The 23,331-nt window shown below is 42.6% G+C and overlaps 1 protein-coding gene across 1 annotated transcript in view; it reads right to left on the bottom strand.

Moving 5' to 3' along the window:
- NUFIP2 (nuclear FMR1 interacting protein 2) overlaps positions 1–23,331 on the bottom strand; it is a 39,622-nt gene that overhangs the window by 9,438 nt on the left and 6,853 nt on the right. The window contains exons 2-3 of the mRNA XM_005583302.4: positions 21,547–23,271; positions 2,648–2,680 (exon numbers count right to left, since the gene is read on the bottom strand). Of these exons, the coding sequence (XP_005583359.2) occupies positions 2,648–2,680; positions 21,547–23,271 (1,758 nt within the window). The remainder of the gene's footprint in view (positions 1–2,647; positions 2,681–21,546; positions 23,272–23,331) is intronic.

Consider the following 23,331-nt stretch of genomic DNA (forward strand, 5'->3'; position numbering starts at 1 on the left):
CGTGATCCGCCCGTCTTGGCCTCCCAAAGTGCTGGGATTACAGGCTTGAGCCACCGCACCCGGCCCGTCAAAATTTATTTTAACCAGTGTGGGAACTATCTAAGTAAAACCTGGCACCAAAAACTTGACATTAAATTAATTAGCAAAACTACTAATTCAGTCCTAATCAAGGCTTACTCAATTTCCCACAGTAACACCAGCCTTTATTCTCAGCAGTAACAGAAGCCTATGGATCTTTCAGATTCAAAATATAAAACTGTTAGAATGTGTCTGGACAAAGACTCCAGGGTTATTCTAAATTCTTACTATTTAGCTGCATGCTCCCCTCTTCTGGAGGGGCACTGTTTTTATTATATATATACTATTTTATATATATATACACACACACACACACACGTAATTTCTACCTATCCTAAGAACTTTTTCAAGTATACATGCTTTAAAAAAAAAAAAAAAAAAAAGGCAAGTCAATACAACTGGTTACCCAATAGAAAATTTTAAAGGCCTGAAAATAATATTGGAAAAACTCAAGTCCACTTCAGCCTAACAATCAATCTAGTTTAGTCCAGAGATAATATAATAATATCCTTTCTGGGACTCCTAGGGCCACCCACTGGAAACCCTCCATGAAGAACATGCTCATTCCAAAGAGTTAATGGCCATTTTACAGTAAAGACAGGTAGGTCTACTTTTTCGGGTATATTTTCTTTTCCTTTTTTTTTGGCGAAGTTTCGTTCCTGTTGCCCAGGCTGGAGAGCAATGGTGTGATCTCAGCTCACTGCAACCTCCATCTCTCATGTTCAAGCGATTCTCCTGGTTCCGCCTCTCTAGTAGCTGGGATTTACAGGCATGTGCCACCACGCCTGGCTAATTTTGTTTTAGTAGAAATGGGGTTTCACCATGCTGGCCAGACTGGTCTTGAACTCCTGAACCTCAGGTGATCCACCTGCCTCCGCCTCCCAAAGTGCTGGGATTACAAGTGTGAGCCACCGTGCCCAGCCTGCAGGGTGTATTTTTCAGTCTGTTTTTTTCATTTGTTTGGTAAGATACACAGAAAGTAACTCCAGAAGAAAGAGCAAAGTTGGGAAATCAGGGGAACCTACATTCTAGTCCTGCCACTTTCTAGTTTATAGGAACCTCACTGGAACTCATTTTCCTAATACGTAAAATAAGAGAATTTCTTACACATTTCAAGTTCTGAAATTCTAGGAATTTCACATCCATCTGAAACTCACTTGTATTAATGAGCAAAGTAAATGAGGAATAGGATACAATTCAGTTCCATGGTTCAAAAACCCAAATCTATTGTCAGTGACTACTACAAAACTCTCACTTTATTTCATGTATTCCACAATAATCATATTTTAATATATTCAGGAAGAAGGTACACAATAATCAGGATAATCTATTTTAATTTTTAACCATCTTTTCAGGGAATATCCAGCCCAGATAAGGCTCCTATAACAGCTAATATTTTTCTGAACTATGAATTTCAGTTCTTAGGCTATTTGTTGTCTACCACACAAATACAGAGAAAGACCAGCCAAAGTGGAAATACTTATTCATGTTGGTTTCCCACATTAAAAACATTTATGGCTTGTCTTACTTTCATAACCAGGAGGGGAAAAAAAATCATTCGTATCTTTACCTAGTAGGTAAAGAATACCTTCCTGTTTTTTTCACTTACAGTATTGCCCCATCCTCACCAGTCGTGGTATGGTAGTATCGTTTTGTCGCTTTTTCTTTTTTCATATTCACTCTTAATACTATCACTTTTTTTTTTCTTTGAGATGGAGTTTCACTCTTGTTGTCCAGGCTGGAGTGCAATGGTACAATCTCAGCTCACCGCAACCTCCGCCTCCTGGGTTCAAGTGATTCTCCTGCCTCAGCCTCCCGAGTAGCTGTGATTATAGGCACCTGCCACCATGCCCAGCTAATTTTTGTATTTTTAGTAAAGATGGGGTTTAACCATGTTGGCCAGGCTGGTCTTGAACTCCTGACCTCGGGTGATCCACCCGCCTCAGCCTCCCAAAGTGTTGGGATCACAGTTGTGAGCCACCGCGCCTGGCCCTACATTTTTTTTTTTTTGAGACAGAGTCTTGCTCTGTTGCCCAGGCTGGAGTGCAGTGGCATGATCTCGGCTCACTGCAAGCTCTGCCTCCCAGGTTCATGCCATTCTCCTACTCAGGAGGTGGGACTATAGGCACCCGCCATCAAGCCTGGCGAATTTTTTTTTGTATTTTTAGTAGAGGCGGGGTTTCACCATGTTAGCCAGGATGGTCTCGATCTCCTGACCTTGTGATCCGCCCGCCTTGGCCTCCCAAAGTGCTGGGTTGCACTCCAGCCTGGGCGACAGAGCGAGACTCCGTCTCAAAAAAAAAAAGAGAGAGATAGGGTCTGGCTATGCTGCCCAGGCTGGTCTTGAACCCCTGGACTTCAGCAATCCTCCCACCTTGGCCTCCCAAAGTGTTTGGATTACAGGCATGAGCCACCCAGTCCAGTTGCTAGTGCCTTTTGATTATAGTTATTAAATAACTCAAAATACAAAGTCTATTTGGTAAATTACCACCCATCTGTTAATCCCACCCAAAAATAATGTCCAGTGATTACTTATTAGTGACATTTTAAGTAATCTAATCATTCTTACCTTGCTTCTGCAAATTCCAAATAGATTCCATTTCTGCAAAGAAAAAAAGAGAAATACATACTAAGTTTTGGTGAACAAAGTTTGAAGCTATGTTTTTCATTTTAAATCTAAAAATCCTAGGCTGATTTACTGCCAGACCGGAGGTAGGGCTGAAAATGGCAAAATTCTATGATGCTCAGACAAAGCATTCACATTTTCCTATAATTTTTTTTTTTTTTTTTTAAAGACATGGTCTTGCTCTGTTACTGCAGCCTCCTAGGCTCAAGCTATCCTCCCACCTCAGCCTCTTAACTACAGCTGCATGCCATCACACCCAGCTAATTTTTTTTTTTTTTTCCTGGTAGAGACAGGGTCTGTTGCCCAGGCTGGTCCTCCCACCTCAGGTGTGAACCTGGCTCCTGTAATTCTTTTTTTTCTTTTGAGACTGAGTTTCACTCTTTGTTGCCCATGATGGAGTGAAGTGGCCTGATCTCAGCTCACTGCAACCTCTGCCTCCCGGGTTCCAGCAATTCTCCTGTCTCAACCTCCCAAGTAGCTAGGTTTACAGGTGCCCACCACTACACCCAGCTAATTTTTGTATTTTTAGTAAAGACAGGGTTTCACCATGTTGGCCAGGCTGGTCTGGAACTCCTGACCTCAGGTGATCCGCCCACCTCAGTCTCCCAAATGCTGGGATCACAGGTGTGAGCCATTGTGCCTGCCCAGCTGGCTCTTATAATTCTTAAGTGTCATGTAGATTATTATTATCTGAAATCAAACTGCAAGAATAATTTTGTCTTCACAAATTGTAAGGATACGCAAGAAGCATGCTACAGATAAAATAATACTTCTCCTAACAGCTCATCATTATTTAAAAAACACCAAGTATTTCTTGGTAATCCACTGACTCCTCAATGAGGTGCCCAAATTTTTTGAACAAAGCATTCATCAAATTTGACTAATTAAAATTGACGCTTAATTAGTTTAACCATTCAGGCAAGTGGCTCTAACCTCTAAACCACACCTTTCTTTCTTTTTTTTTTTTTTTTTTGAGACGGAGTCTCGCTGTGTCGCCCAGGCTGGAGTGCAGTGGCCGGATCTCAGCTCATTGCAAGCTCCGCCTCCCGGGTTTTTACGCCATTCTCCTGCCTCAGCCTCCCGAGTAGCTGGGACTACAGGCGCCCACCACCTCGCCCGGCTAGTTTTCTGTATTTTTTAGTAGAGACGGGGTTTCACCGTGTTAGCCAGGATGGTCTCGAACTCCTGACGTCGTGATCCGCCCGTCTCGGCCTCCCAAAGTGCTGGGATTACAGGCTTGAGCCACCGCGCCCGGCCACCTTTCTTTCTTTTTTTGAGACAGTTTCACTCTTGTTGCCCAGGCTGGAACACAATGGCGCGATCTCGGCTCGCGGCAACCTCCGCCTCCCAGGTTCAAGTGATTCTCCTGTCTCAGTCTCCCAAGTAGTGAGGATTACAGGCATGCGCCACCACACCCAGTTAATTTTTTTTTTTTTTTTTTTTTAAGTAGAAACAGGGTTTCTCCTTGTTGGTCAGGCTGGTCTAGAATTCTCGACCTCAAGTGATCTGCCCACCTCAGCCTCCCAAAGCGTGAGCCACCGCGCCCAGCCCTACCCACACCTCTTATTTTAACCTATAAGGTCAAAATGCCAATCCACACCTATTATTAAAGGCACACAATCCCCATTTGTTCCAATTTCATCCAAAATGTCTACAATGTGCTTAGTTTGGCATCTTAAAATAAGAAAATTATGTAGATGTCCAAATTATAATGACATACAGAGAATACAGTTAAAAACTCTACCTGTGATACATGAAAGCTTCAGCTATATATAGTCAATAGTAGTTGAATATTACACAAGAACCAAATAATTGGACCTTGAAAGGAAATATTCTATCTGGAGATTAACACAAACTACTTAGTAATAGAAATGAACTATAACAAACGTTAAGGATAAATAGTCTTTCTGTAGTAATAAAACTATCATTTTGAAACGACAAAAAGATTATTTTAACCCTGCTTAACTGTTATGTGTAACTACATTCCAATTTAACAGCAATCAATTATAATTAAAGAAAAGTAAAACCGAAACTCATTAAGATGGGATACATCTAGACTTGGGTTACAGTTAAGGCACAACATAATCCCTCCATAGGACTATAACATACAGATCTAAAATTATTATTTTCTGATTGTATGTGTATAAATAGGGGCCGGGAATGGTGGAATCATATTCCTATTTCTCTCCCCACTCCCCAAGCAAAAATTAAAACTGTGTCTAAAAACCAGTTTTTTTTTTTGTTTTTTTTTTTGCGCAGGGGGCAGTGAGCAGGGGGACAAGGTCTTGCTCTGCAGCCCAGGCTGGAGTACAGTGGCATAATCATGGCTCACTGCAGCCTCAAACTCCTGAGCTCATCAAGTGATCCTCCTGCCTCAGCCTCCCAGGTAGCTGGGACCGCAGACACATACCATTTGTAGAGATGGGGTCTTGCTATGTTGCTCAGGCTGGTCTTTAACTCTTGGGCTCAAGCAATCCTCCCTGCTGGGATTATAGGCGTGAGCCACCAAGCCTGGCACTTTTTTTTTTTTTTTTGAGACAGAGTCTTGCTCTGTCACCCAGGCCAGAGCGCAGTGGCGCGATCTCGGCTCACTGCGAGCTCCACCTCCCGAGTTCATGCCATTCTCCTGCCTCAGCCTCCCGAGTAGCTGGGACTACAGGCACCCGCCACCACGCCCAGCTAATTTTTAGTATTTTTAGTAGAGACAGGGTATCACCGTATTAGCCAGGGTGGTCTTGAACTCCTGACGTCGTGATCCACCCGCCTCAGCCTCCCAAAGTGCTGGGATTACAGGCATGAGTCACTGCACCCAGCCAAGCCTGACACTTTTAAAAAGTATCTTTTACAGTACTCTCGGCCTTTTGAAAATTTGTCAGATCCATATATTGGGATCAATTAATAATTCAGGATGAACAAGATAATTATCCAGATAAAATCCCATTCAATATATCATACTGATTCCCTGATTAAACCAAATCTGGGAGTATGCAGAAAAACTGCCAATTGTCCAAGCTTAGTTGTATGGTATGGTATGTCCATCAAATCTCTGCACAGACACCTATACAAAGAAAGGCAGGAAAATTCCCTTTCTCCTGAGAGGTCTAAAAAGGGGAGAACTATCTAATCTGGAGGAAAAAAAAAAAAAAAAAAAAAGATGACGGTCGGGAATTCTACTCATAGAAATCATACTTATCACTTTTTTTCCATTAGTTTCAAACAATGAGGAACAGTTTAAATGGTCTTTATTATCTTACAAATTTCTGGATTTCAGAATAGCCTATTTTAACAAGTCCAAATATAAGCTTTCTCTTGGTTGACCTACTGCAAAAAAACTGATCCAATACAACCAATATTTTTTAGTTTAGTTAAAGCACAGAATTTTCATATTTTTTAGCCAATAAACTCCTGAAGAATTTTGTATATAGTAATAACTTGATACTCATTTTGTCTACTGCAAAGATAAATCTATATTTAGTTGTATGTTGAAAAAAATAGAGATAGTCCGGGTGTAGTGGCTCATGCCTGTAATCCCAGTACTTTGGGAGGCCAAGGCAGGAGGATCACTTGAGGGACCAGCCTGGGCAACACAGGGAGACCCTGTCTCCTATTATTAAAAAATAAAAAAAAAAGAAAAAAGAAAAAGAAAAAAAAAGGAAAGAAAAAAAGTTAACCCAACTTTTCTTTTTTTTTTTTTTTTTTTTTTTTGAGACGGAGTCTCGCTCTGTCACCCAGGCTGGAGTGCAGTGGCCGGATCTCAGCTCACTGCAAGCTCCGCCTCCCGGGTTTACGCCATTCTCCAGCCTCAGCCTCCCGAGTAGCTGGGACTACAGGCGCCCGCCACCTCGCCCGGCTAGTTTTTTGTATTTCTTAATAGAGACGGGGTTTCACCGTGTTAGCCAGGATGGTCTCGATCTCCTGACCTCGTGATCCGCCCGTCTCGGCCTCCCAAAGTGCTGGGATTACAGGCTTGAGCCACCGCACCCGGCAACCCAACTTTTCATGTTACCCACCTATAAATAACATTTTCTTTTTTCTTCCCCACTGGAAACTCAACCTGTCCCTGCACTTTCCCCCTTTTTTTTGAGAATACACTTCAGAGTCACAGTAACAAACACATTGCTTTAAAAACAAAGCAAACATACACATTTTAGAATAAAGAAGACAAAACAACTATTTACAAACACCCAATTTAACAAGCTGAAGACACTTCTTTACCACAGCTTAAGGTTTTACTCAAATACTATACATTTAAAAATGATTTATGATAAAATGTTACTACCCTTAAATGTGAGCTCTGGAGTAGTGAATTTCATCATGACTTCTGAGGGGGAAATAGGGATGTATGATGTACCTATAAAACTAGCCATGAAGCAAGCCAACTTCTAGCCAAGAAATAAATCAGCATATTCCTAGTGCGGTGGCTCATACCTTTAATCTCAGCATTTTGGGAGGCCGAGGCAGGCAGATCACAAGGTAAAGAGTTTGAAACCTGCCTGGCCAACATGGTGAAACCCCATCTGCTAAAAATACAAAAAATAGTCGGGCATGGTGGCACATGCTTGTAATCCCAGCTACTGAGGAGGCTGAGGCAGGAGAATCGCTTGAACACAGGAGGCGGAGGTTGCAGTGAGCCGAATTCGCGCCACTGCCCTGCAGCCTGGGCAAAAGAGTGAGACTCCATCTCAAAAAAAAGAAAGAAAGAAAAGAAATCAGCATTATCAGAAATGCTGAACTGAGAACTGAATGCAATTTCCCTTCCTGTTACTTAATATTAATTACTTCTTTCACTACTAGTAACTTCATTTCCTTGATCAAAATTTAAAAGTTTCCCCAAAACTCAAACAAGGTTAGGATCAGAAAGAGAAAATGAATCAAATAGCATTTACATGATGCTATGCTTAACCTTAACAAAACTAACAAGAAATGACATGGCCGGGCGCGGTAGCTCACGCCTATAATCCCAGCACTTTGTGAGACCAAGGCAGGTGGATCACCTGAGGTCAGGAGTTCGAGACCAGCCTCACCCAACATGGTAAAACCTCATGTCTACTAAAAACACAAAAAAGTTAGCCGGGCATGGTGGCGGGCACCTGTAGTCCCAGCTACTTGGGAGGCTGAGACAGGAGAATCACTTGAACGCGGGAGGCGGAGATTGCAGTGAGCCCAGATCACGCCACTGCATTCCAGCTTGAGCAACAGAGCAAGGCTGTCTCAAAAAAAAAAAAAAAAAAAAAAAGAAATGACATTATCGATAGAACACATAGGAAAGGGCTGACATTACATTCTGTCCTCTTTTAGGTTACCTAAGTCTCAACTCAGAGTTTAAATATGAAATGTGTTCGTTTGTGATTTTTTTTTTTTTGAGACAGAGTCTCGCTCTGTCACCCAAGCTGGAGTGCAGTGATGCTATCTTGGCTCACTGCAAGCTCTACCTCCAGGGTTCACGCCATTCTCCTGCCTCAGCCTCCCAAGTAGCTGGGACTATAGGTGCCTGCCACCATGCCCAGCTAATTTTTTGTATTTTTAGTAGAGACGGGGTTTCACCGTGTTAGCTAGGATGGTCCCTATCTCCTGACCTTGTGATCCGCCCACCTTGGCCTCCCAAAGTGCTGGGATTACAGGCGTAAGCCACCGCGCCTGGCCCCTCATTTGTGTAATTTAATGTTTTGACTATCCCGAGAAGCAAAGCAAGTGAATAGTATAAAGAAGGCTAAGGAAGGCAATTTGAATTATACAAAATCATCATACACGTACAAGTTCAGTATCCTTATCTGAAATGTTTGGGACCAGAAGTGTTCTAGATTTTGGAATGTTTCCATTATATTATTGGACAAGGAGCATTTTCTTTTTGAACACCATGTCAGTACTGAAAAAATTTTGGATCTCAAAGCATTCTGGATCTTAGAGTCTCAGATTTGGGATGCTCCACCTCAGTAACTGATTCTTTGGGGTTTTTTTTCTTTTTCTTTTTCTTTTTTTGAGAGAATCTCGCTCTGTCGCCCAGGCTGGAGTGCAATAGTGAGATCTCGGCTCACTGCAATCTCTGCCTCCCGGGTTCAAGCGATTCTTCTGCCTCAGCCTCCCAAGTAGCTGGGACTACAGGCGCACGTCACCATACCCAGCTAATTTTTGTAGTTTTAGTGGAGACAGGGGGTTTTATCATGTTGGCCAGGCTGGTCTTGGAACTCCTGACCTTGTGATCCGTCCGCCTCGGTCCCCCAAAGTGCTGGGATTACAGGCGTGAGCCATCACACCCGGCCAATTTTTGTATTTTTAGTAGAGACAGGTTCTGCCATGTTGGCCAGGTTAGTCTCAAACTCCTGACCTCAGGTGATCCACCCACCTTGGCCTCCCAAAGTGCTGGGACTACAGGCATGAGCCATCACACCCAGCCTTGATCTTTTAACACTGCTCTCTTCTACACACACAGACACATCACAAAATCTAACTTGCCAGTTCTTTCTGAAGAGTGATCACAGCATCTAATTATGCAAATATTTATTGAGAAATGCCCACAGGGCCAGACCTAATAGAACCTAAGTAAAAGTTTTTGCTCCTAAGATATACCAAGTATATCTTAAGAGCAAAATCCTGTATTTTAAATCACTACCACCACCCAATCTGAAATTTCTTTATATCAAAACTTATATTTAGCTACGTCACTCAAATGAAAAGTTAATGTTCAATTTCCTAGCGCAGACTTTCTACGTAATACCACCCTATCACAATGCTTCCTATAGCGAAATGTCCACTTATCCACAAGTTCTTAATTCCAAGTTGATTGAAAAAAAATACTACTCACCAGCTCAGGGTATAGATGCAAAACCACAAAGAATCTGCCCTCTGTGAGCTTATTCTAGTAAGCAACTTCACTTGGGAGGGTGGGTTATCGGCAAGAGCATCAGCAATGAACAAAGGTTAGTGGTATGTGTGTGCTTTAACAAGGTATGTTTGAGCAGGGGTGAACAAACGATTACTATCCACCATCTGTTTTTGCAAATTAAATTTTAATGAGGGCCTGTGGTGGTTCAGACCTGTAATTGCAGCACTTTGGGAGGCAGAGGCGGGAGGATCACTTGAGACCAGCCTTAGCATGATGGTGAGACCCTGTGTCTACAAAACATTTAAAAACTAGCTGGGTGTGCTAACAGCACATGCTTGTAGTCTGTTACTCAGGAGGCTGAGGCAAGAGGATTGCTTGAGTCTAAGAATTCAAGGAGACAGTGAGCTATGATCATGCCACTGCACTCCAGCCTAGGCAATATAGTGAGAACACCGTGTCTTAAAAAACAAAAAAAAGTTTTAATGGAACACAGCCACATCCACTGTATATGTACCATCTATGACTGCTTTTGAGCTACAATGCAGAACCAAGTATTGAGTGGTTGCAACAAAGACGCTATGGTTCACAAAGTCACTAAGAGATTTAAAGAACATTATTCAGGGGACAGAGTAAAAAGCTACATATGAAATAAAGTTTATTACTTAATCATATAGGTGAAGGGAAGCCACTGAAGAAATCTAAGGTTATTGTACTAAATAGTAATGGTTCTTCCAGGTAATGAACAGAACAGAACAGATGAAGTGACAATATAGAGAGACAGCCCAATAAATGTTAAGAAGAAATGAAGATAGTATCTGAGATAGAAAAGAAAAAAATGGAGCTCTTAGAGAAATGGTCCATATAATCTAATGACAAAAAATTGGGTTAATGCTAATTCACTAAGGGCAGGAAAGAAAAAGCAGGTTTTGGAAAAGAATGAATTCAATTTAATATATATAGAATTGCAGCGATGATGTGGAATATATATGGTCTGAACTCAAGGTTTTTTTTTGTTTTTTTGAGACAGAGTTTCACTCTTGTTACCCACGCTGGAGTGCAATGGCTCGATCTCGGCTCACTGCAACCTCCACCTCCTGGGTTCAGGTGATTCTCCTGCTCCAGTCTCCCAAGTGGCTGGGATTATAGGCATGTGCCACCATACCTGGCTAACTTTTTGTGTTTTTTTGTACAAACAGAGTTTCACCATGCTGGCCAGGCTGGTCTCGAACTCCCGACCTCAGGTGATCCACCTGCCTTGGCCTCCCAAAGTGCTGGGATTACAGGCGTGAGCCACCACGCCTGGCCTCTGAAGAAGTCTTAAGATTATCCAGAGAAATTGACATAACATGAAAAGGGAACTCAAGGAACATTTGAGAAACAGAGAATGACCCCAAGACAGTTATAGTGAAGGTGTAGGATATAAGAGTGGGTAGAGTCAAGGAAATTCAAACTAAGGAATTTACAGAGGCAATGTTCACCTCTGGTAAATCTTAACCAAAGGTAAGACACTTGCAACTTTCTGGTTATCTATCTCTTTTTCTCTAGCCCAATGTCATTGCCCTGGCTCAAACAGTAGTATCTTTTGCATGTTTATGCAGTTGCCTTTTAACTGGCCTCCTTTGCCATTACTCAGGCCTCACTTTCCTTTAAAAATATAAATCTGGGCCGGGCGCGGTGGCTCAAGCCTGTAATCCCAGCACTTTGGGAGGCCGAGACGGGCGGATCACGAGGTCAGGAGATCGAGACCATCCTGGCTAACACGGTGAAACCCCGTCTCTACTAAAAATACAAAAAACTAGCCGGGCGAGGTGGCGGGCGCCTGTAGTCCCAGCTACTCTGGAGGCTGAGGCAGGAGAATGGCGTAAACCCGGGAGGCGGAGCTTGCAGTGAGCTGAGATCCGGCCACTGCACTCCAGCCCGGGCTACAGAGCAAGACTCCGTCTCAAAAAAAAAAAAATAAATAAATAAATAAATAAATAAATAAATAAATCTGTTAGCCAGGTGCAGTGGCTCATGCCTGTAATCCCAGCACTTTGGGAGGCCAAGGCAGGCAGATCACTTGCGGTCAGGAGTTCAAGGCCAGCCTGACCAACTTGGTGAAACCCTGTCTCTACTAAGAATACAAAAATGAGCCGGGCGTGGTGGTGCACACCTGTAATCCCAGCTACTCAGGAGGCTGAGGCAAGAGAATCGCTTGAACCCAGGAGGCAGAGGTTGCAGTGAGCCAAGATCGCGCCATGGTACCTAGGTGACACAGACAGACTCCGTCTCAAACATATATAGAGAAATCTGAAAGTGACCACACTGCTCAAAACTTTTCAATGGATTCTCACTGCCTACAGCAAAAGCTACTAGCACTGTGAAATTGAATTTGTATCTCCTGGCACCTGACACAATAGCTAGTACATCAACATATTAATTAGATAACTCAGTTATCTAATTATAAAGGACTTTAAACTTGTACTATTCACCTTCCTTTAAACAAACTGAATGGCTGGCAATCTTCAAACACTATTATTTCTTCCACCTAAAGTAATCTTACTATCTGGGCACAATAGACAGACTAACACCCACTTCTTTTTGGAATCCTGACTGCCCTTCCCTCACCCTGCCCCCACCTTACGGGTTCCAACTACATTTGGCACAATCCTGGCTCACTGCAACCTCCATCTCTCAGGTTCAAGCGATTCCCCTGCCTTAGTCTCCTGAGTAGCTGGGACTACAGGCACGTGCCACCATGCCCGGCTAATTTTTGTATATTTTTTTAGGAGAGATGGGGGTCTCACCATGTTGGCCAGGGTGGTCTCTAACTCCTGACCTCAAGTGATCCGCCAGCCTTGGCCTCTCAAAGTGCTGGGATTATAGGTGTGAGCCACTGTGCCCAGCCAACAAGAGTAATACATTTCTTTCCATGTGTTTCTCTATTAGACCAAGTTTCTCAATGACACAAACCCTCACCTTTCATCTATTTATCACTACTGCTTCCCACAGGGCTTGGTGCAATAAGTAAATACTGAGTTGAACAAATACTATTCATAAATCAGCCAGGAAGTAATAATATAACTGTAAACAGTATTAGGTAGACCCATTTGGCATTGCTCACACTCAACTTCTGACCTACAAAAACAGCAATTTCATATAATCAAACCAAACAGATCCGGCATTTAATTATTAAATCCCTCATGGAAGCTAAAAGGGCTAAAGCTAACTAGAAGCTTATTTTTTGCATTTAAAAATGAATAATACCATTGTCTCAGCTAATAGAACATTTTGTTTGTTTTTTGAGATAGTCTTGCTCTGACACCCAGACTAGAGTGCAGCAGCACAATCTCGGTTCACAGCAACCTCTGCCTCCTAGGTTCAAGAGATTCTCCTGCCTAAGCCTCCAGAGTAGCTGGGACTACTCTACAGGCTCACGCTACTATGCCTGGCTCATTTTTATATTTTTAGTAGAGACCGGGTTTCACCACACTGGCCACGCTGGTCTCAAACTCCTGACCTCAGGGGATCCGCCCACCTCAGCCTCCCAAAGTGCTGGGATTTGCATGTGCCACTGTGCCTGAACCTAGAACATCTTTTAAAAATTAACATCTAAAGTAAATGGCTCCACCAGAGATAGAGAATAAATCAAACATAATGCCAAACAAACTGACTCCCACAACTGAGAACCCCCAAATCAATTTATCACTAATCATGCTTTCCAATACCTTATTAAGACATTTTGGATCAAATCCTGTACAATTCGGCAAGGATGATATGATAAATTAAAATTCTGCTTTTCCCCTTTAATTCAGATTTGCCCATTTTTTGGATGATTACAGGTTATTATACCATGTTTTGCTGTTCTGATTTCCTTTTTCTTAACCAGTCTGCCATACTTGCCTATTCTTTTACAAAGAAGCTTGTCAGAAATTTCTACCACCCTTTTTCAGTTTGACAATACCCAGAGAGAAATATAGCCATGTTTTCAGGCCACGTGCAGTGGCTTATGGCTCTAAACCCAGCACTTTGGGAGGCCAAGGTGGGTGGATCACCAGAGGTCAGGAGTTTTTGAGACCAGCCTGACCAACATGGTGAAACCTCAGTGTCTACTAAAAATACAAAATTAGCCGAGCGTGGTGATGCACGCCTGTAATCCCAGCTACTCAGGAGGCTGAGGCAGATCACTTGAGCCCAGGAGGCAGAGGTTGCAGTGAGTCGAGATCACGCCATTGGACTCCAGCCTGGGCAACAAGAGTGAAATTCTGTCGAAAAGGGAAAGGGAAAAGGAAAGGGAAAGGAAGCGAAAGAAAGCAAAAGAAAAGAGAGAAGAGAAGAGAAGAGAACAGCATGTTTTCAAGTAATTCTGAATTAAGACAGTTAGAAGTCACCACCTTTTCAGTAGACCCCTTAATGAACTCTTCTCTGAAGCTACAACAAACCAGGATAAGAATTATCCAGACTACCCCTAAATAGAAACTCAGAACTCAAGTTGTTTTTGTTATTTTTCTCTTTTCTACTGCTCTACTTATTCTAATCCCATGTACTTTATAAGGGTAAAAGTTGCTTGGAATGGAACTGCTACTACTATAATAGTAATAAACAATTTCTGGTTTTGCTACTACCATTACAGTAATAGTGTCTGCTCTTCTTACAGCATAGATGGTTATTTCCCTCACACTCAGGACTTAAGCTAGTGAAATCTGGAAGTTAAATTTTAACTTCCATAAGTTCCTTACAAGTGATCTTTCACCAGTATCAAGGTGAATTTATTATTACTGTATTCATAAAGCAGACATCATGACACATCAAGAAGCCAGTATGGGTGCTAAACAGCCAGTATGAGTTCTTTCACTGGGAGAATGGAGATCTTATACCAAATTAGTAATTATTTGTTACATTCATTCCTATATGTCCCACATTATTATATCCTCATAAACAGGGATCCTTTTCAAATCTAGGGAATCCAACCAGGGCTAAAACCAAAGCAAACCTTAAAACTGTAAAATTTGCAGGTGCACATTAATAAGATTATTAGGAAGACAGCTGTGATGCCATAGGCATTCAGGTAGCAATTTCAATAAAATGCAGCAAACGTGAAAATACTTATTCACATTGTGTTTAGAAGAGAAAATTTAATATTCAGATCCTTCTGTAAACAAATGTCAACTATACCTAGTCCCTGTCAATTTTATGGATTAATCATAATTTGTCTCTTCATATTCTATTTCCTAAATCTTGTTGATGTAATCTTATCCATTCCCTTATGCCCTTTCCCAATCTAAAAGCTTTTTAAAAAAATGATTTTTAAAACTTCAGATCATTTACATGGTTGAAAATACAAAGCAGAAAACCTTTATTATACCTCTGCCTGCACTATTCCAAGAAACTGATCTTCTAGTCAATAGAAAAATGGCTTCCAGTCTACCCAAATTGGTGCCATATTAATCTACGTGAACATAGACCTGTAAGCAATTGCTTAATACCAACTGTTTTGTTTTTGAGACAGGGTCTCACTCTGTTGCATAACCTTGAGTGCAACAGCATGATTATGGCTCACTGTATCCTTGACCTCTTGGGCTTGGTGATATCCTCTATCTCAGCCTCCACATGCCACCATGCCCAGCTAATGCTTAAAATTTTTTTGTAGCAATCAGGACTCGCTATGTTGCCCAGGCTGATCTCAAACTCCTTGGGTCAAGCGATCTTTCTGCCTCAGCCTTCAAAAATGCTAGGATTATAGGCAAGAGCTACAGTATGCAGACTATATTTATTTTCATTTTTTGAGATGAAATCTCGCTGTCTCCTAGGCTGGATAGAGTGCAGTGGTGAGATCTCGGCCTCACTGCAACTTCCACCTCCCAGATTCAAGCGATTCTCCCACCTCAGCCTTCCAATTAGCAGAGATTACAGGCCTGCACCACTATGCCTGGCTAATTTTTGTATTTTCAGTAGAGATGGGGTTTCGCCATGTTGGCCAGGCTGGTCTCAAACTCCTAACCTCAGGTGATCCACCCGCCTCGGCCTCCCAATGTGCTGGGATTACAGGTGTGAGCCATGTCCGGCCCCAGCCTACTTTAAAATGAATAGATCAAAATGTCAGCATTTCAAATGCTTCATATCCTTCAGTGCCATAACAGCCATGCAAGACAGATCAACCCAGTTCAAACTGGCACTCTGACCAAACACACAACTCATATCAATTATTATTTCAAAAGACTTGGCTTCAAATGACCGAGATAACAACTTTTAAGAAGGCAGTTATATGTCTCAGGTACATACACTAATAGCCATCACAAACTAGACATGGTAGCTCATGCCTGTAATCCCAATACTTAAGGAGGCTGAAGCAGAAGGATCACTTGAGGGCAGGAATTCCAGACCAGCCCAGACAACATGGGTGGTGGCATGAACCTATGGTCCCAGCTACACACACAGGAGGTGAGGAGGGAGGATCCCTTAAGCCCAGGAGTTCAAAGGGTGCAGTGAGCTAGGATCGTACCACTGCATTCCAGCCTGAGTCATGGGGTGAGACGCTGTCTCTTAAAAAAGCCATCGGAGGCCGGGCGCGGTGGCTCAAGCCTGTAATCCCAGCACTTTGGGAGGCCGAGACCGGTGGATCACGAGGTCAGGAGATCGAGACCATCCTGGCTAACACGGTGAAACCCCGTCTCTACTAAAAAAAAAATTACAAAAAACTAGCCGGGCGAGGTGGCGGGCGCCTGTTGTCCCAGCTACTCGGGAGGCTGAGGCAGGAGAATGCCGTAAACCCGGGAGGCGGAGCTTGCAGTGAGCTGAGATCCGGCCACTGCACTCCAGCCTGGGCGACAGAGCGAGACTCCGTCTCAAAAAAAAAAGAAAAAAAAAAAAAAAAAAAAGCCATCGGAGCCAGGTGTGGTGGCTTATGCCTATAATCCCAGCACTTTGGGAGGCCGAGGCAGGCAGATTACTTGAGGTCAGGTGTTTGTGACAAGTCTGGCCAACATGGTGAAACCCCATTTCTACTAAAAATACAAAAATTAGGCCGGACACAGTGGCTCACGCCTGTAATCCCAGCACTTTCAGAGGTGAAGGTAGACGGATCATTTGAAGTCAAGAGTTCAAGACCAGTCTGGCCAACATGGCGAAACCCCATCTCTACTAAAAATACAAAAAATTAGCCAGGCATGGTGGTACACGCCTGTAATCCGCATTACTTGGGAGGCTGAGGCAGAATCACTTGAACCCAGGAGGCAGAGGTTGCAGCGAGCCAAAATCGCACCATTGCACTCCATCCTGGGTGACGGAGTGAGGCTCCGTCTAAAAAAAAAAAAAAAAGTTAGGACAGGCATGGTGGCCCACACCTATAATTCTAGCACTTTGGGAGGCTGAGGCAGGAGGATCGCTTGTGGCCAAGAGTTCAAGACCAGCCTAGATAAAATACAGAGACACCATCACTATATACATATATACACACACAAAACTTAGCTGGGCGGCCGGGCACAGTGGCTCATGCCTGTAATTTCAGCTACCAGGGAGGCTGAGGCAGGAGAAATCTCTTGAACCTGTGAGGCAGAGGATGCAGTGAGCTGAGATCACGCCACTGCACTCCAGCCAGGGCAACAGTGCGAGACTTCATCTCAAAAAATAAAAATAAAAAAATTAGCGAGGCATTGCGGTACACACCTGCTGTCCCAGCCATTCAGGAGGCTGAGGCAGGAGGATCACCTGAGCCCAGGAGTTTAAGGCTACAGTGAGCTATGATAGTGCCACTGCACTCCAGCCTGGGTGACAATGAGATCCTGTCTCTTTAATTTAAAAAAAAAAAAGGCTAAAAGGAAAATCCCAAGAATCAGAATCCACACAAATCCCTTTTATGCTCTATTGTATCTTTACTTCATACCCTCAACTGTACTAACACTCACATTTTTAAAAATCCGTATTACACTTACACTTAATCTAAAAAGTTTCTGTATTAAAAAAAAAAAGTCCTAGCCGGGCGCGGTGGCTCACGCTTGTAATCCCAGCACTTTGGGAGGCCGAGGCGGGCGGATCACAAGGTCAGGAGATCGAGACCACGGTGAAACCCCGTCTCTACTAAAAATACAAAAAATTAGCTGGGCGTGGTGGTGGGCACCTGTAGTCCCAGCTACTCGGGAGGCTGAGGCAGGAGAATGGCGAGAACCCGGGAGGCGTAGCTTGCAGTGAGCCGAGAGTGGGCCACTGCACTCCAGCCTGGGCGACAGAGCAAGACTCCGTCTCAAAAAAAAAAAAAAAAAAAAAAAAAAAAAGCCCTTGCCAGAAGCCGCCACCATGCACTTGGACTTCCCAGCTGCCAAAATCTTGAGTCAAATAAACACCTTTCTTTGTTGGGTGCAGTGGCTCACACCTGTAATCCCAGCACTTTGGGAGGCCAAGGCAGGTGGATCCACGAGGTCAGGAGACCAGCCTGACCAACATGGTAAAACCCCATCTCTACTAAAAATACAAAATTAGCCAGGCATGGTGGTGTGCACCTGTAATCCCAGCTACTCAGGAGGCTGAGGCAGGAGAATCACTTGAACCTAGGCAGCAGAGGTTGCAGTGAGCCAAGATTGCAACACTGCACTCCAGACTGGGCAACAGACTAAGACCCCGTCTCAAAACAAACAAACAACAACAACAACAACAAAATAAAATAAAAATACCTTCCTTTATATAAATAAATAGCACACCATTCCCAAAGAAGTGACATAATGTACTCTCTTACCCACTATTTCCAAATTAAGTTGCTGAACAGCTTATTTTTGAAGTTAGGAGAAATGCAGAAAACTTCCAATTCTAAGCCCAACTTCAACTCACTTAGAGATTACTACTGAACATTTGAAGACTACACTAAAGCACAAAGAAAATAATACAGATGTTCTTAAAGGATATTCCAGTAGCCCAACTGATTATGACTTCTTCTAGAGTTTAACTTAAAAAAAAAAAAAAGCCTTCACTTATAAAAGATCTTCAAATCTAATTCAAGTAAAGAAAAATGAGTGGGCCAATGGACCACTCATGGACTAATCAACATTTGGCAGGAATTCAAAGAACTTGCTACTCTGGAACCTAATTGAACTGAATATTATTTATTGTTCTAGAGGAGTAAAAATTTTGATGCCAATCTGATTAATTTCCAATCATGTCCAAATACAAAACTCAAGATGACACACTTTATCTAAAGCAAATTTTTTCATTAACACCAGCAAAACTAAATATAACTGCACCCATATAGGGGTATTCAGCTTATCTAAATACCACTGATTTCATATTCAGTTAGCCCATGGATAGGGAAAATGTATAAAGAATAATGCAAGTTAACATTCCCATTTAAAAATGGCCTGCAATTCCACATAATAGAAATTGTACATAAAACTATTAACCAGTCACCTAAGGGAGCATATCCCACGTTTTGTTGTTTTGTTTTGAAAGACAGGGTCTCACTCTGCTGCCCAGGCTCGAGTGCAGTGGTGCAATCATAGCTCACTGCAGACCTGGATCTCCCAGGCACAAGTGATCCTTCCTCCTAAGCCTCCCAAGTAGCTGGGACTACACATTGTTGCCCAGGCTGGCCTCAAACTCCTGAGCTCAAGTGATCCTCCCACTTCAGCCTCCCAAAGTGCCGGGATTACAGGCATGATCCAGCACACTGGGCCTCCTACAATTTTTTTGGAGATGGTAAGAGAACATAACACAACCAGATATCCTCTCAGGCTCACACAATGATCACCAGTGCAAAATACTTGGGTAAACATTTTCTAGTGACAGTCTCTAGAGGGCAGACGGCACAGAAAGCAATACCAAAAAACCCAACTCCCCCGGCAGAGGCTAACTAATGTACAATACATGTCTTAAAAAATGAAGCATTTCTTTTTGTCCTAATATTCCTAAAACAACCAACTCCTATATTTACCTCCAAAGAGCAGAGCTGGAGAACAAGTGAAATCAGGTAAATGTTATCTTTGAGAATTCCTACTCTTAAAACTTCCATTAAGCAATTCTACTACTTCCATTTTTAAGGAAGTAAAATAATATTAAAAGGACATCTATTTATTATACTCAAGTCTTCCAGCTTGCAGATAAAGAAAGGTATGCAGACTAGGAAATATGCTTAAAAGTCACATAAATTGCTTTGTTATTCATCTCTCAGGCAATATTTCTTCCAGAGAGAATATGGTAATGACCTAATTCCCACAATCTGGTATGGTCCCCCTTCCCTGCAAGTCACTGCCTAAAAGAACCACTATTAAAATGGGAATATACACTATGTACTAAGTGTGTACATGCATGCATGGAGTATGCATTTCTGTTAGAGAAGGGAGGAAGACATAGCAAAGTACGGGAATACTGAAACCCACTGTTCTCAAAAGCAAAAGGATATAAACATCATTCGTTAAACCTCATTATTTGCTCTAAAGATTTAGATTAGAGTTATGCCATACAGCAAAATTTTCTTTAAGACACAAACATATCACATTCTAAGAAAGTTATTAACATGAGGCCCGGCACAGTGGCTCACACCTGTAATCCCAGCACTTTGGGAGACCCAGGTGGGTGGATCACCTGAGGTCAGGAGTTTGAGACCAGCCTGGCCAACATGGGGAAACCCCGTCTGTACTAAAAATACAAAAATTAGCCAGGCGTGATGGTGGGCGCCTGTAATCCCAGCTATGTGCGAGGCTGAGGCAGGAGAATCGCTTGAACCCGGGAGGCAGAGGTTGCAGTGAGTCAAGATCACGCCACCGAACTCCAGCCTGGGCGACAAGAGACTCCATCTCAAAAAAAAAAAAAGAAAAGAAAGAGAGTTACTAGCGTGAAACTTGAAAGATATCTCGTTCCCTTTAAACTTGGGCTTTGGGGCTATAAAAAGGAGACTCCCAAGAGCCTGGTCTTGACTATGCTTATCATGCTTGACATTGTAATTTGTCTAACTTATTTTCTAGTTACAAATTGGCATCCATTACTCCTTTTAAGACTTATCAGACTCCTCTTCAAAAATAGTGCTTCTACTCATTTTAAGCAAATTAGAACTACTAAATGAGCTCACTAATAAAGAAGCATATGATACAAAAAGCAAAGGAGAAGCTGGGCGCAGTGGCTCACACCTGTAATCCCAGCACTTTGGGAAGCAGAGGGAGGCAGATCACGAGGTCAGGAGTTTGAGACCAGCCTGGCCACCATGGTGAAACCAGTCTCTCCTAAAAATACAAAAATAAGCTGGGCATGGTGGCACATGGCTGTAATCCCAGCTACTCGGGAGGCTGAGGCAGGAAAATCACTTGAACCCAGGAGGCAGAGGCTGCGGTGAGCCGAGATCCCACCACTGCACTCCAGCCTGGGCAAGAAAGACTCCGTCTCAAAAACAAACAAGAAGCTGGGCGCGGTGGCTCACACCTGTAATCCCAGCACTTTGGGAGGCCAAGGCAGGTGGATCACAAGGTCAAGAGATTGAGACCATCCTGCCAACACGGTGAAACCCCATCTCTACTAAAAATACAAAAACTAGCCGGGCGTGGTGACACGTGCCTGTAATCTCAGCGACTCAGGAGACTGAGGAAGGAGAATCGCTTGAACCTGGGAGGTGGAGGTTGCAGTGAGCCGGGATTACACCACTGCACTCCAGCCTGGCAACAGAGTGAGACTCCCTCTCAAAGAAAAAACAAACAAACAAGCAAAGGAGAAACAAAAAAGCAAAGGAAAGAGAACATATGTTCAATAAAATTTTTTTTAAAGCACTCGGTCAAAAGAAAATATAACATCAACACCTTTAAGCAAGTTCTCCTCACTTCTTTGAACCAGGTAGATCAATTATGTTTGTATTTTTAAAAACCATTTTAAGTTGGAAAAGTGAACATTTCTTCTAAGTTTTAATCATACTAGTTCCAAAGACCCTGAATCAGTTTGATGTTAGTTGCTTATCCACATTGTCATTCTCTTAAAATACTCTTAATATGAACAACTAATTCTCTTAAAATTCTTAATATAAATATACTAAATTGGCCAATAAAAATCTTTGCATAGGAAACAAATGAGTTACCTTTAGTGTGATATACAATAGCAGCCCTCAGGTCAAATGAACCCCAGCTATCATTCCTTTCTAGGCCTCTCTGGTATCTCTGTTCTTTGGCAGAGCCTAACAAAGTGTTCGTAGGAGAGGCCAGAGGATTTTGATTTTCTATCTCGTAGTCCTTTGAGAGAAACACTAAAGCACCTTGACTACTGGTGTCTGCTTTCTGCAGGTCACCTATATGACTGGGTTCCAAGGATAAGGCTCCACTCTCACTAGTAGTCCCAGATTTTAGAATGCTACCCAGAACTTGAGGACTAGTCCGTTTCTCCAGCTCATAAGCCTTGGGAAACACAGGATGCTCAGTTCCTGAGGGAATTATTTCAGCACCCTGTGAAACCAAAGTGGCAGGATATTCTCCTTGAAATGTCACCTCCATCACTTTATGCTCTGATGACTTCCCAATAACAGTCTCAGGGCCAGCACTGGGCTCATTTATAAATGATAAACCCCACTGATTCTGGAAGATATCCCCCAGGTTTTGCTGATCTGTCTGAGAGGGCAGATCCACTTGTGCTGTGCTCAACAGCATAGTTTGCATATTTGAAGGATAGATAAAAAGGCTAGTCTTAATTTGTTCAACAGCTGCTGAAGTTAGACTCATGTCCTGGAGAACTGAATCTGTCCCAGAAGAGACGGGTGTTAGAGTATTAGCAGCAGTAGTTAGCAGTGGCTGACCCCCTGGAGGATAAACATTTGCATCAGTTCCTGCTAAAACAGGCCCATTAGAAAAGTTGGCAGAAGTAACAGATTTCAGCGCTGACATAGGGACCTGGGACAAGCGACTTGATGACTGGGTCTGAGTTTCCCCAGTAGATGATGATGATGATGAAGATGAAGTTGGTGACACAGAAGAGTTTTGTATAGTTTTGTTGAGGTTTTCCTTAACTTTGCTTGCATAACTTATTTTAGGAACTATTTTAGCACTGCTATTGTCCACTGGAAAAACTGGGGGTGGTTTAAATAGGGTCCATGAGTCCTCTTTGGAGGCAACAGCTGAAGCATGCTTTCCTTTGGGCCGATCATCAAACTTTTTGCTGCTCACACCAGGTTTACTATCTGAGCTTTTCCGAAGCATATCACCCACAGCAGGTTTTCCTCGACTTGTTCCTCCAGGCCCAGTTTCATACTTCCAAATGGGCTTCGAACCATCTACTCGATTTCCCTTTTGTTCACTATAGTCAGGCTTGAAAGTTTCAAGTCCCTGTTTTAAGGTTGGGACAGTGGTCTCTTGTTGCATTATTTTGTCCTGTACTATATTAAGGTTTTCACAACCCTTAGCACTATTGCGCCTAGCTTTCCTTTTTTTAGGAGTTGTATATCCACTCTCAGATCCACTACCATCATTATCTGCTCCTTTACCCATATAACCATTAGTAATATAGCCAGAATTATTTGTTACCACACCATTTGGAATTGGTATAGTATCAGACTTATCTACAGACTGGTTCTCTCCAGATTTATTTTCATAAGACTTTCCATTCTTTTTGTCCATACTGTTTTTCTGAATGTAATTCTTGGTTTTAATTCCTGCTTTCCCAAAGGTGTTGGCCTTTACAGTCTGCTTCAGGCTAGTGTCTACAATTTGCTGGTTGCCATTGAGGACCCTGGAAATAGGGTTGGTGGCTTCATCAGAACTCAGGTTCTTTAAAGAGATTTCTCTTTCTCCAGCATTACCGTTTAGTTCACCATAGCCTAGGGGAGGGAAAAAAACGGTTTATTAAAAAAAAAAAAATCACAACATGTAAATTACAC

This window comes from Macaca fascicularis, chromosome 16, assembly GCF_037993035.2.
Source record: "Macaca fascicularis isolate 582-1 chromosome 16, T2T-MFA8v1.1".
NCBI classification, from domain to species: Eukaryota; Metazoa; Chordata; class Mammalia; order Primates; family Cercopithecidae; genus Macaca; species Macaca fascicularis.